This window comes from Scardinius erythrophthalmus (genome assembly GCF_964197995.2).
Source record: "Scardinius erythrophthalmus genome assembly, contig: HAP1_SCAFFOLD_52, whole genome shotgun sequence".
NCBI lineage: Eukaryota > Metazoa > Chordata > Actinopteri > Cypriniformes > Leuciscidae > Scardinius > Scardinius erythrophthalmus.
In genome coordinates, this window is record NW_028296539.1 from 641,627 (window position 1) to 656,517 (window position 14,891).

Genomic DNA, 14,891 nt, shown 5'->3' on the forward strand with positions numbered 1-14,891 from the left:
AAAGTTCAATGCAAAGGGAGATATTTTCTTTTACAGAAAGCAATTTTTAAACACTACAACAAATGGCTGGTAGGGACCACAGCTTCTTCCCAGGTTGGTGACATCAAGAACCCTAAAGTTCAGTAGCCCCGCCCACTGATTCGAGCACAACAAGTAGTAGTAGGTAAATAACAGACGTGATGCTAACACTGGATTGAGCAACTAAGCAATAAACATGCCTTTGAGTGCAAAATGTTGTTCAGTGCCAGATTGTGGAAAAACACAGTAGCTGCATTGGATTTACAGGGAGCCTGAAAAAAAAAAAAATGTTGTGTCTTCTATATTGGATCTAACAGGAACAGCGCTACACACTTATGTGATTAAAAATGTTTTTACTGTGTCACTATTGCTTTGTCACAGATCGTTTGATATGTACGGATTATGTGTACATGTCTAACCAAAATCACCAGTGCAGTGACCAGTGATTTTCTGATATGTAATGATTCATGTAGGCCTACAGTCAGATGTTTTTGTCTCAAAATCGTCTATTGTCAGTAAATTAAACCAGTGACTAAACGGTCAACTTTATATTGTTTCTCTTAATAGGATGAAAATAATCTGTTATTTAAACCGTGATTAAATTATATATAGAAAGTGCTCAAATAACGTTCCGTTCACAATCGCTTACAATTTCCTGCTGTTTTCAGGAAAAAAATGCAAGTGATCGTGCCGGCGTCTTGAAATAAAACATTGGAATAATGTCTTGAGATGTGGGAACCGTAGTATAAGAGGAATAATTAGCTCTGGTCTATTCAACTATTGAAAAATAATGCACACACAAGGTGTAACGGCCACAACGTGAAGCGCAGTGGCCTGTTACACTTCTAGTGTGCATTATGTTTCAATAATTTAAACGATCCTTCATCATATATTCTTTAAAAAAAAAGTCATCCTGGATGCTGATTGGTCAATACAGCTTTCATCCATGCTAAAATCAAATCAATGAAATAATAATTTGTGTCACAATACCAAAATTTCAGTAGTTGATACATTAACAGTAAAAATGCATGATGCCCTATACCAATTTTCTTCTCGATGTCTTTCAAGCTATGTTGTACAGTACCATGTAGCCTTTGATGTTGTGCAAATAGTGGCCAGCAACCAGCTGCTGTGTGTTATGCCATTGATTCAGGTGCATAGAATCTGAGAGCTGTCTAAGCCTTGTTTGAATTTTGCATTAGTGTTTTTCTCTGTTCTCACTGTCCTAGCTTAAAAGGGAGAAGAAATAATGAAAATATATTTGTTAAATGTTATTGCTCTAAGGCCTGTGACTATGACAGCAAAAAGATATGATGGACCTTTAACATGTATCATCATCACTTCCTCGTGCTCTTTCAGAGAATATCCAAGTGTTGGATCACAGTATCACAGTGTTTTTTTTACTTATTCTTCTCCTTCAGTCTACACTTTTCTTCTTCTTCTTCCATCTCCACTTTTTTTTTTTGTCTATACTGAAATGTATACAACAAGCTCTAGAGAGGGGCCTACCAATAAACATCTGTTATTCAAACGATGTACTCACTCAAAGACACACCGGGACTGGAAAGCAGAGGGGATTGATAGAGGCGAGTTTCACACCATCTACATTATATATATATATATATATATATATATATATATATATATATATATATATATAAAAAAATTATATATACATATTATATATTACTATGGTGTTGAAAAGAGATCTATTAAAAGAGAAGCTGTTGTAACTGTTTTTCTGGCTGGTGGGGTCATGAGAGACCTACAGCTGATCTCCACAGCTGGAATGCTAATAAACCACCTTGCACTGCTGCTTATAAATGCTGCACTCTAGCACAATATGACAAGGAGTTGATTTTAGAAGCACAGGTTTTATACCAAAATAGGTGAAACATGGTGATTAGAAATCTCAATTTGTAAGTGGATCATTTCTTAGCAAAAAAACAAAACAAAAACAAACTTGGTCCCTTGTTGTGATGCAACTGGAGTATTACCCAGAGTTATTTGCTAGTAGTTACACTATGATGAACTAAGCCACTGCAATTCAGCAGAGGTTCCTCTACCACTGCACTAGAGCAAATGGGAGGGGAACTAGGTGTGTGTTTCAGGTGCAGATGTCTCCCTCGGGCCTACCCAAATCCTCAACAGGCTTCTTTTGGGTCCTAATAATAACTTGAAAGTGCCTCTTTTTGCCCCTTTTAATTAGTCTCCAGAACCCATACAGCTAATTGGTGGTTCTTAATTGGGTTTAGATTCACTACTTGTCTGTTCATATCCCCCTGCACCCCACCCCAATCCCTTCTCAGTCTAGGTGAAAAGAAATCCTCACACCCCAGCCAGGGGTTTTATGTTTCTTGTCACTTAGCACTTTGATTTCTTGGTGAATTAAGAGCTATTTAATTAGCGGGGTTTCTTTTTATATCTTCATCTCAGTGGGGGAGAGATTTGGATGGTGTCAGAGTTGAAGTGATTTAAAGGTAAAAGAGGAAGTTTCAAAAGTAGTGGCTTAATGCACTTTGACAGAAACTTACTGCATTCACAGTCTAGAATAAGAATTAATGAGTACATTCATGCACCAAATCAATGGCCATAGTTGTCAAGTAACATAGTAACATTATGGCCTCCTTTACACCTGTCATGTTTTTCTTAACTGGATGCTTTTTGGGCCAGACTGTATTTACACTTTCATGCGTCTTGTCTCCGGTATGATCAGATAGAGCCTGAGCAAATCGCTACTTGCATATACATGAGGGTTTGCATTAACGGATACATTTTTGTTATTTTCCATTTTAAAAACATCGATGGATACATGAAAATGCTTTTCTTTTGTTTTCTGTCTTTACTAACCCCTCAGTAAACCATGTGAATGGGGATTTTAAGAAAAAGTGGACAAAAAGTTTTAGTCATCCAATCACAATGTGTCTTTTGATGTTATTACAACTGGCTTTTATTGTGGTCAAGCGATTGAATCCGATTGTGATACAATCACTGAAAACTCATGTTATTTCCAATTATGAGGGGGCATTTGAGTTTCCTGATTGAACTCAATTATGGTTTGGGTTTCTGGTCAGTAAATGGACTGTACTTCAATAGCTTATTCTTTAAATCAGTACATACCTGAGATGTAGCCTATGTATGAAAATAATTTGCAGCATACATGAGAGAAAAATCTATTATATAAATTTTAGAAGTGATATTGAAATTGAAATAAGTAATATTTGTGTTGTATTGCTAATATAGTCAATCTAAATAACTTCACTGGTCATTCCTGAATCTGTTTGATATGTTTAGAGCTAATCTGGAGGAGAAACTAAATGCAGCCTTGGACACAGTTGCAGCTCAAGACATAAAAGAGTGTCGACAGGAGGAAATGCAAGGTATCACACACATCACAAACACACTTACACACATCACAGGCATCACTCATCTTTCTCTGCCCCATCATATACAACTGTTGACCAGTGTTGTAGTATTTATATTTATAGTATTTATTAATATTGGCCTTTATTTTTATATTTCAGTTCTCCTTTTGAATTTTAGTTTAAGATTTGCAATTTTTAATTTTAAGATTATAATATTATAATATTTAAGATTTGTCAATTTCATTTAAATTTTTTTTATATTTCTATTTAGCTTTAATTTACTTTTTATTTCAGCTTTAGTTTTAGTAATTTTAGTACTTCAACATAAAGACATAGTATACACAAATAAAAATTGTGTAATTTACTTCCTTATATTGTTCCAATCCTGTGACTTTCTCTTCTGTGGAACATAAAACATAAAAAAAAAAAAAAAAGATATTTTGCATAACAGAAAATGTTGAGGAAGAAAGTCACAGGTTTGAAACTACATGAAAGTGAATAAATAAATAAGAATTTTATTTTAAACATTTTATTGCAGTTAGTTACCAAAGCAACATTTCTAATTCTCATGTAACATTAGAACTAACAAGGCAGTCATTTTGACTGTTTTAAAATTGTGCAATGTAATAACTTTGTTGAAATAAATCCCATTTAACTATAGGACCCTGACTTTTCCTAAATGTGTCTATATTTTATTCTATCATTGTTATTTTATTAAAATTACAAGACACAAAAGAGTTTTGAGTATTTCTTCCTTGAATGGCCATAACAGTCATACTGACCGTATGCATTACAGACCGTTTTGCTCCTTTTTCCCGCTCTTGATGATGCATCACTGTTGCCTAGCAACAATTTATTCTAGTTGTTTGTTTAGTCTATTGCAAAGCTGAAATCTAGCTTTAGCTTTGAGCTAAAACCAAATTGAAAAATTGAAAAGAGAATATCAGAACAATGTCAGCAAAAAGAATGACTGCCACAGAGGCTTTAGCCATGCTTCAGAGCCTTGATGAGGAGCAGGTTCCGATAGTGATGTCTCCTGGTCTCTTAAAAGTTCATCTGACACTGGCTCTGAGAGTGATTCAGAGAATGATTAAGAGATAATTCCCCTGTGTAAAAAAAACCGGCTGGACACTTCCAATTCTGCATCTGCTGTCATTCCATCTGCTAATGTTCCAGGTACGTTAGGCTGTGATCTTTATGCGATCTTGTGAGTTTCTTAGCCCATACATAGGCTAATATTAGCCCTGATAAAATAGATATTTCATGAAATAAAAAACTAATTAGGCTATAATTTCTTGGCGACAGTGCAAAATCCTGGATCATCAGCTGTGTGTGTGCTGTGCCAACCACAAGAGCACTCAGCCCAGCACTGGATGAAGCTGTCCCACTAAATCCACCTATAGCAGAGCGGCATGAAACAGCGAAAGACGGCACAGTGTGGACTGTTATACAGTCGGGTGAAAACAGAGGAAGGCGACAAAGGCAAAATGTCATGACAGCAGCTCCAGGCCCCACAGCGCACGCCAAGCGCAACATTGAAGATGCCCTCACCGTTTTTCTATGTTTAGTTGATGATGCACCGTGGCTGAGGCACACAGAGTCAAGGAGGACAGCTCATGGGAAATGACAGTGGATGAACTAAAGGCCTTCATTGCTCTAGTCTACATTCGTGGGGCGCAGGGTGGAAAAAGCATGGACTTGGCGAGCTTTTGGTCAGCCGACTGGGGCTATGCATTTTTCAAGGAGACAAAAAATCATGCGATTCCTGCGTTTCGACAAAAAGGAGACCAGACGCACACGCCTGCAAGATAACAAGTTTGCCCTGATGACCGAGGTTTGGGAGAGATTCGTCCAGAACAGCATCGCTTGCCACCAGCCCGGTGCCGACATAACTGTTGATGAGCAGCTCTTCCCGACAAAAGCAAGGTGCGACAAAAGCAAGGCACAAACCTATATATATATACACCTATATATAGCAAACAAACCTGATAAATTTGGTATGAAGTTCTGGCTCGCTGCTGACGTCGATATCAAATACTGTATATGTTGAACGGTGCGCCATATCTGGGTAAAGACGAGACACAGAAGCCAGGTCAGCGACTAGGAGACATTGTGGTGTTGAAAATGGTTGAGCCTTACCTGGGGAAGGGGAGGAACATCACCACTGACAACTTTTTTACTTCCCTCCAACTGGTCAAGGCACCACAGGCCAAGAAAACCAGCCTGGTTGGCACAGTAAACAAAAGCAGACGAGAGCTCCCCCCGTGCGTAAAGGAGCAAAGGCCGCTGTTCACCACAGATGTGTTGAAAAGTGACAATGCAACGCTAACAGTCTATCAGTGCAAAGCAAGGAAAAACATCTGCATTCTCAGCACTGTCCACACAGCTGTTGCCATCAAAAGTGGCCAAAAAGCTATACCAGAGACAATCACATACTACAACAGAACCAAGGTCAGAGTTGATGTGGTAGATCAAATGGCGAGGAAATACTCAGTGAAAGCACCCAAACGTAGATGGCCAGTGGCTGTGTTTTATAATATCCTTGACCCGGCTGCAATAAATGCTTCCATCCTGTTCAAGAAATGCACCAATGAGAGGATGTCACAGAGAAACTTCATAATGAAACTTGCAAATGAACTTCGCTCCAACCACATGAGAGCAAAAGCTACACAACTGATGGTGCGAGAGCCAGAACCCAGGCAAGAGCAGATGGGAAGGAGAAGGCAGTGCCAGTTGCGGAGAAACTGCAAGAAAAACAAAACAAAGGACACTTGTGACAAATGTCATAAGGTTGTGTGCGGGAGATGCACATGGAAGGTAGAGATTACCTGTGTTGACTGTAAGTAACTGATCCACAAGCATCAGTGAAATTGATGCACGCTGTTTGCCCCCAAAACAACCCAAGTTAGCCCGCTTAGTGGAGAATACTCTCATTATGATTTAACAGCAGGATAGTTTCATTGTAATTTTACAGCATGATATATTTGCTCACTAAAACAAATATTGGTTACTAAATCAGTTTATTATATTTTCATATTCTTTCCCCGTGACGGTCAGAATGACTGTTTTGGCCAGTTTGGGGCACATGCGTTTCATATGTGCCCATAAAGGTTTTACCTATGCATTGAAATGCATATTGGCGATTTTTTTTGTAGGCTATTGTAATCTAATATCCAAGGATGAATACATTTGTTTTCATTTTACAAAGAAAATAATAGAAAATTGATAAATTTCGACTTTGTATCTGTAATTACAATAGCTGTTTTGTGGTTGTCGAATAACTAATATATTTTCACGTACATTAGAATTAAAATGTAGTGTTCTGATGTTTAGTATTACCTATCCGAACATTACAGATCCATTTATTCTTAGATTTGATGTAGCTTATTGAAATTATATGCAAATAATGTATGAGCGGTCAGAATGACTGCTATGGCCATTCTAGTAATATAATTCTGGTAGTTCTAGTGTTAAGAGGTTTTTCACATGATAATTTTAATGTAAAGAAGTTTTTCATCTGATATTTATATTTTATTTTATTTTATTTCAGCTTTCATTCAAGTTTTTTTTAATAGAAATTTTTTATATAAATGTTTTTATAGTTTTGGTTAACAATAACAAAAATCCTGTTGACCTATCCTGTTCCTTTATATCTGAGATTATTTCTCCTTAAATCCTCCTCTTACCAGTCATTTAAAAACTTTAAGATTTGTTACATTAAGTATTATCCTTCCCTCTGGTCAGTGGCAAAGTCAGGTAATAGGTGGCACAGGGCAACATTATACAGCATGGAGCACTTCCCCACATGCAGCTGCCGCAGACACACACTTTCATCTTTCATCCCCTTTCTGTTCCAGTAAAATCACGAAATAAAATTATGACATGACCATTAACCCATGAGAATTTGAGAGAGGTAGGTCCAGATGTGCTTTCGGAAATCCAATTTGCTGTATTCCCAATTGATATCAAACTCACATGGCTCTTTCCACACCCTCAGAAAGGATCTTGTACATTCCTATCCGTCAAACGCTCCATCAGAGCGATCTCTAGTGTATAAGCGCACTAACTTATTTGGGGAAAATTGGCCAAATCTTGGTAGGGACATTTCTGAAAGTTGGTACCATTCCTACATCAATCCATGCCTGTGTCATGAGAAAGTGTTAGTTATTATAATTAACTATTTTATCATCACAACAGTTGAATGCAACCATGTGAAGAAGTGATGTCCAATTTGCGAACAAATGAACTTATGAACTGATTCTTTTACAAATTTAAGGCCATAAAAATTCTTAAATATCTTCAATGCTATTATAAAAGTCTTAATTATAATTCCAAGAGGTCTTGAAAAGACCTATTGTGCTTATTTACATTTTCAACTTTCTTTATTGTGTAATGTTGCTGTTTGCGAAAAATCACTCCAATTCTCTATATCAGTAAACACTTTCTGAACTCTCTGAAATACCTCTATTGTAGTCTTGAGATTTCCTCCAGAAACGTATGTCACAATAGTCCTCATTTAAAAGGCATACACAACTAAAGGGGTGAGGCCTGGATGAATTGCATTAGTAGTGGTGTTTTGAAACTCACTGTTGTGTTGTGACGTTTCCAAAACACATGCTTTCCCTATTCCGTATTTCCATATTCCATATTTGGAATTGCCATATGGCATAATGTGGCATAAATGCTATAATTGAATTAAAAGTGAGTGCTGCACATTTCAAAGCAGCACATTCCTTTTCTTAAAAATGTTTTAAAAGCTTGAATGTTTATAATTTGTAACTTTTTTAATTTGTCTTTGTTTTTGTCAAAAATTTATGAACTCAAAGTTAAGTTTTCTTTGTGCAGGTCTTAAAAAGCCTTTAAATTTTAAAACACTGCAGAAACGATGTAATTGTATGTAAGACATGAAATTGGCCATTTATGAATTCACAGCTGACTACCTTATCATGAACCATGAGTTTAATTGTAATTAATTAATAAATAGTATTTAAAAAAAAAAAACACACATTTAAGTATGTTAAAAACAGAAACTACAGTATGTAATTGAACTGAAGCCCATGTTTCTATCAATGGACTAGTACTACACTATGTACTACACAGTCTTCAGCAACTCTTCCACATACAAACTCATATTCTAGCAATGACAAAGTGAAAATGTAATGTTTAATGCATCTCCCTATGGAACTTCATCCACTGCGTTACATTGGGACAGAAAGTGATTATAGATGACAGTGCTTCTTAGCATCCATGTATATCACACAATTCTGTAATATAACAAATATCATTCATAATAAGTTGTGTGGCTCATAAATGTTTCTTTTTAAGAGCCAATGGCATCCTAGTCCTTTTTTTTTTTATCTGGATGGCTGAGAGTATGCCACTTTTATCGGTTGCTTTATGTGTTATCAGATTAGCCAAAATATTTAATAAATGAACATGCAAGGGGTGGGGGATGTGTAACTTTGTGAATAATGCATTGAAATTCTGCAGCAATCTTATACTCATATCTGCAAGTTTGGACTCTATGTAGACTACTGATGGTCAAGTATGGTCAATTTCTTATGACTAGACTGGTATAGACACCTGTCTTGTAGTCTATTGTTCTTTTTGTATATATATCTTTTTCGTAACATTTAAAAAAAATAGATTTGTTATTTTTATTATTTGTTATAAAATCATAAAAAAAAATATTTTTAGTCATTTTAAGATGACTAAAAATAAGACAAAGCAGTAATATAATGTCAGGTAGAAATTGTGAGCAAAAAACATTTTTAAAAAATCCAGTTAATCACAAATGTATTTGCAATAATTTGCACATTATTTGCACAACAACAATCACATAGTGAGGCTCTCTGACTCTTCCATTCAGATAGGGGTACCCCGAACTTAGTCAATGTATTATCTTATTTTATGTGTGTATGTGTATTTCTCTTCTGTTAAGCACTTTGCAAACTCTGTTTTAAAAGGTGCTATATAAATAAAGCTTTACTTACAGTTTGTACAGTATAAAAACATAGTCTATGGAAAGCCTACATAATGATATAAAAACAAGTGCGTGTGTGCGCACATGTGAATAGGTGGGTTTTTTTTTTTTTTTTTTTTTTTTTTGCAAGTGTATGCATGATGCTACTGAGAAAGACAGGTCTGTGACTCACTAGAATTTCAGCCTTGCTGCTTACTGTCTAAAGGTCAGCATAAAAAAAAAAAAAAACCTGACTGTAAATATTTCACAACATTTTCATTCGACAAATGAGCATCCACATCCACCATGAAACTTTTATTAACCAGAGGCGGCAGAAAGTTCTGGTCTCCAAATGTGTTTATTTTCCCATCTTTAAACAAGCATAGCAACAAAGTTCCTGCCATGAAGTCCAAAGCACAAACTCCATCATTGACAATTACCTTAAAAATTTATTTGAATTACTCAACAATAGTCTGCAAGATTGCTTCAGGTCAGAAGGTTTTGAGTTGTGGTTACGAGTACTTTTTTTTAAGTCCGTCCATTAAAGGCCTCTTTAAGAGGTCATTCGGTTGAATAGACCTTTAAAAAGACCAGAAATTATGTGTCATTTAATGATCATTTATTTGAATTAGGAAAGTGGCTGTCAGGTGACAGTATGAATTTTTATTCCTCCAGCTGAGCTTCTGTTTCGGGAAGTGTCGGAGGATGAGGTCAGGAGGAGCAGCACCCCCATCAAGACATCCACACGAAGAGTAGAACAGACTTTTAAGAAGGTACCAACCGTGTGCTGTTTGCCATTTACATGTTTGGAAATGTTCAGCCTTTAGCTGAATTTTTTGAAGAACAATGAACAAAGACACAGACTATTGGCAAACGTAAAATTTATGAAATGTAACACTTTTACTATAAGATTCAGTTTGTTTGGTATCATAAACATTAACATGCACTTTTAAAATAATTTTGGTAACACTTTACAACAAGGTTCCATTCGTTAGTTTTTAATGCATTGAATAAAATTAACTGACAACGAGCAATTCATTTGTCACAGAATTTTTTATATTTGTTAACATTTGTTAATAAAAATACAACTGTACATTGTTAGTTCATTTGAGGTCCATTAAACAATATTAAAGGAGAACCCTGGTCAATTTTAACATTGAGCTAATTTTTTTGTAAATTTGGAGTGCTGTCAGTACAGAGAACAACGACAAAAATCGTTGCGGCAGCATGCAGACACAGGCGAGACGACTCGCGCGCCTATTGGCTGCCCTGCGGCAACTGCAGCAGCCTATCGATAAGGCCCTCTCGTCGAAACGGGCGTGGCCTTGGGCTATACATATAGCTTCGAGAGGCTAGCTCACTGGTTTTTTATCGCCGGAGCGAACCAGAGCGTGTGCAGGCACGGCAAGATACGCAGTACTCGTTCCCTCTCTAGAGAGAACCGAGGTTATGTTAGTAACCGAGTACGTTCTCTTACGAGAGGTTCTCTCGTACTGCGTAAGTCTTACGCTAGGGGAACACAGTGTAAAACGCCGTGCGTGCTATGATCCAGCACCAAAGTCCCAAGGGCAAGTGCCCGGGCTCATATAGTACATGATCATAAGGGACTCACAGAGAGTCCAGGAAAGAGTGGCTAGAATAGCATCATTCCTGTAAAATATAACATCCTATAAGGATCGGTTATACTGATAATGTTTCATACAGCCAGGGCGACCCTCGGCCTGGACTGATGAATATAGTGGGTCTTACACACTGCCCATAGAGCTTCGCGATCAATCAGCGAGCATTTGCTCAACCATTTTCAGTATTCTGAGCGTAACATCGGGGCAGACAGTACCGAACTTAGACCGAAAGCAGCTTAGCCTGCAAAGCGGGAACCTCTAGGTTATAAAACCTTATAAAACCTTATAAATGTAGACGAGGAGGCCCAGCCTGCCGCCATACAGATATCTTGCAAGGCAATCCCACTAGACCAAGCCCACGATGAGGCCATACCCCTCGTGGAGTGCGCTCTGACACCTAATGGGCACTGCAAGCCCTTAGAGGTATAAGCCAGCGCTATAGCATCGACTATCCATCTGGATAGGCTCTGTTTCGACACGGCAAGTCCCTTAGAACGTCCGTAGAATGAAACAAAGAGCTGCTCTGTCTGTCTGAAGACAGATGTGCGAGACACATAAGCCCTTAACCCTCTGGGGTCTAAGGTGTTTTTGGGGTCCTTGAGATGTTCTGACATGCCCTGACATTTTTGCTTTTTTCAGTTGCTTATAAACATGTTAATAGAAAAAAAAATTACACACTATTTAGCACAAACAGGGCTACCATGAAATGTGAGCAACAAGAATGTACATGTCTGCATTTTTGAGAGAATAATGTTTATGCATGGTTATTGAAAAAACTAAAAACTAAAGTTTCTGAAATAAGGCCATAAAACACATTCTAAATATGTGCCAATAAGACTTTTGTCTAAAAGATGTCATCGCCTAGTGTTTTTTCTTCAAAATAAAGTGAAAATCACCCTGCCTTATCATTCACATAACACAATACATTGATTTGAATTTTGCAAAGCACTTTCTGTTTGGAAAGGCCATATGCGGAGTGGGCGTCAACGGTCATGTATATGTAGTGGTTCACACCCGAGGAGACAATGGGGCCGCATACTTAAAGACCCACTCCGATGAAAATCATGTTTTTCTAGGTGTTAACATGTTCTTGTAGCATTTTTCTGATGTTAGAGGACATATCTTGAGAAAAATAAGCTCAAAGTTGTATTTCTGAGTATTTCTGCATTCAAATGGCTGTGAATCAGTAGCAGGCGCTAAAATGCCAGCTAGAAAAGACTGGAGTTGTGACGTAGTAACTCCACTGGGTGGGGCCACAAGCTCATACTCCCCTCCGCCCCCGCCCGCTCAGGTTCCGAGGAGTAGAGAAGACGATGGCGGATCAACACCTATGTGCGGTAGCGGGTTGCAATACTAACTACGTACAGTTCACACCGCCGCCGACTTGAGCGGCAAAGAAGCTCTGGCCGCCCTGTCAAGTACGCTTGTCAAAAAGTACGAGGAAGCTTGTTGACGCTTTGGCCGCTCTGATGTAGCAGCATTCTATGTTCGATCATGGGAGAAGAGAAGTGCCACACCATGATAAGTAAACAGAATAAACAAGCAATACATTGACACTAGAAACCTTTTATAATGACAGCATTTGTATAACCGTTTTGGTCACATTATTATTTATTATTATTAATAGTGAGTGCGCGCGCGCGCGGCCGGGGCTCTCTCTCTCTCTCTCTCCTCGTTCTTATATGCCCTGTCAAGCGCGCCCTGTTAAACTGGCAGGACTTAAAAACACATGCAAATGATACATTTTCACTCTGTGATGGTTAAACTGCAATTAATCCGATAATGATAGGAAACCCAGCAACGGCGATGATCAGCTTCTCCTCCGTTTTCTCGGAAGCTCAAGTCTTGAACGTACAGAGGAGAGGAGGGGGAGGGTCGTCTCCGTGCCAACGGCTCCGCCCACAACACAGAGGCGAATTGCTAATGAGCTACTGCCGCTCTGCTGAAGCGAAGTCCCAGAAAACAGCACAGGTTTTGTGATTTTGGATAAAAACGGCATAATCATCATTTAAAGACCACTGAGAATGTTTAAAAATAGCTCGAAATATGATCGGAGTGGGACTTTAATTAGCCATTCATTCAGGTGAGTCACTGAGCCACAAGAATGCAAGAGCAACAGTTGGAAGCATCTCAATTCTTTTTTATTTTTCCACATATTGTGCTTGCAATTTGGCCTATAATATCCAAGGAAAACATGTCTAGTAATTGTGCAGTTAATTCTCATTCTGTATTTTCAGTTTTGGAATATTTATCCTCTCCCCAAATTTGTCAATAATAAAACACAATAAAAGTTATTTAAAGAAAAGGCTTATATTTACCTTTTAATAGTTGGTTTACATCTACCTTGTAAATATATTTTTTTATTAAAAAGGTTACAATTACAACAACAATTCAAGTGTAATCTTTCTTTGTAAAAACTAAAGTATACATTTTATCATACATACTTCAAAGTTAAGGATTTGATTGATTATTTGATAACTTTATTTTTGACAAAACATATTATATTTAACATAAGCAAATATTGGCAAACAAAAGCTTATTTGAGGTGGCAGATATTTTACAGTAAAAATGTATAATCTATCCAAAACTAATCAACGAAATGTTGTCTTTCATATGTCTGTAACATAGGTCTTTCATTTTTATTATAAGAAATATAAATGTTAATTTGCAGTTTAATACGTTGCTTATACAAATACATTTTATTTCAACATATTTTAGTCGATATTTACTGAGTGTAGCAATACAGTTTGCTAAAACCGAAACATTCATACACAAACAGAAACGCCTGACTGTAACGTTGTTTTTATGAAATATTAGGGCATATTAATGTTAATGTTCAGTTTAAAACGTTGCTTATACAAATAGCCTACATTTTATTTCAACATATTTCTGTCGATTTTTACTCAACTCAGTATAGCAATACAGTTTGCTAAAACATCATCATTCATTCACACAGAGACGCAATTTAAATTTAAACGGTCTTTTTGCGAGCTGTGATAAACAGCGCGCATCTCTGCGGCTGCCGTTCATTCATTCACAGAAACGCGATTAACTTGAGAAGGAAAAAAAACTTACTACATATTCGGATCCTCTCTCCTGCAATACCCGCACTCTGAGGTAGATTTTCCATTATTAATATTTCTCACAGCGCTGCCAGATGGTGTAAACACGTAGGCTACAATGATCTGAATAAACTTGTTTTCTCGAGCTGATATGGGGGCGTTCACAGGTTTGCTTGGATTGCCTCAGTAGTTTGCGTTTGAATAGCACGCGCTCTCCGTGGGCGGAGTCACATTACCTTTGAATTAGCTCTAATGAGCTCGACTGGGATCGCTCTCTTTTAATACAGATTTCACAAGATGAGAATATTTGTTTTTTATATAAATTACCTCATTTAAAAGCATAGAATTCAAGTTTCATGTCTGTGTATCTGTATGTCTGTTTGACTGAGTATTCGCTGAGTTACAGTTCATTTTCGGACGCGTTTCAGAATGGACTACACTGACAGACAGAAGGCAGAACTCGCATCACGTTTATTTTTCTTTATTTGGCAAAAAGCACAACACTTTGTTTTTTATTTTGAGAATACACAAAATTAATACACGTTTAACAGAATCGATTGATGTATGAAACTTGTTTTGTAAAATCAAAGTCAAAAGAGTATTTTGGGTCTCAATTCAACTCATAAGGAAAAAAGCGAGCAGATCACGCCGGCGTGATCTTCGACCTCTGAGGGTTAATGCCCTGACCGGGCAAAGGAAGCTGGCGTCCTTTTCCTCGTTAGAGACCGGCAGGGCGGACAGGGAAATCACCTGGGCCCTGAACGGTGTGTTGAGGGATTTAGGAACGTACCCGTGCCTTGGTTTGAGTATGACTTTCGAGTCATTTGGCCCAAACTCCATACATGTCGCGCTCACTGAGAGC

At 37.5% G+C, this 14,891-nt stretch overlaps 1 protein-coding gene across 1 annotated transcript in view; it reads left to right on the top strand.

The window, feature by feature from the left end:
- Positions 1-14,891, top strand: part of cntln (centlein, centrosomal protein) — a 213,137-nt gene that overhangs the window by 111,387 nt on the left and 86,859 nt on the right. The window contains exons 13-14 of the mRNA XM_081394618.1: positions 3,313-3,398; positions 10,021-10,118. Of these exons, the coding sequence (XP_081250744.1) occupies positions 3,313-3,398; positions 10,021-10,118 (184 nt within the window). The remainder of the gene's footprint in view (positions 1-3,312; positions 3,399-10,020; positions 10,119-14,891) is intronic.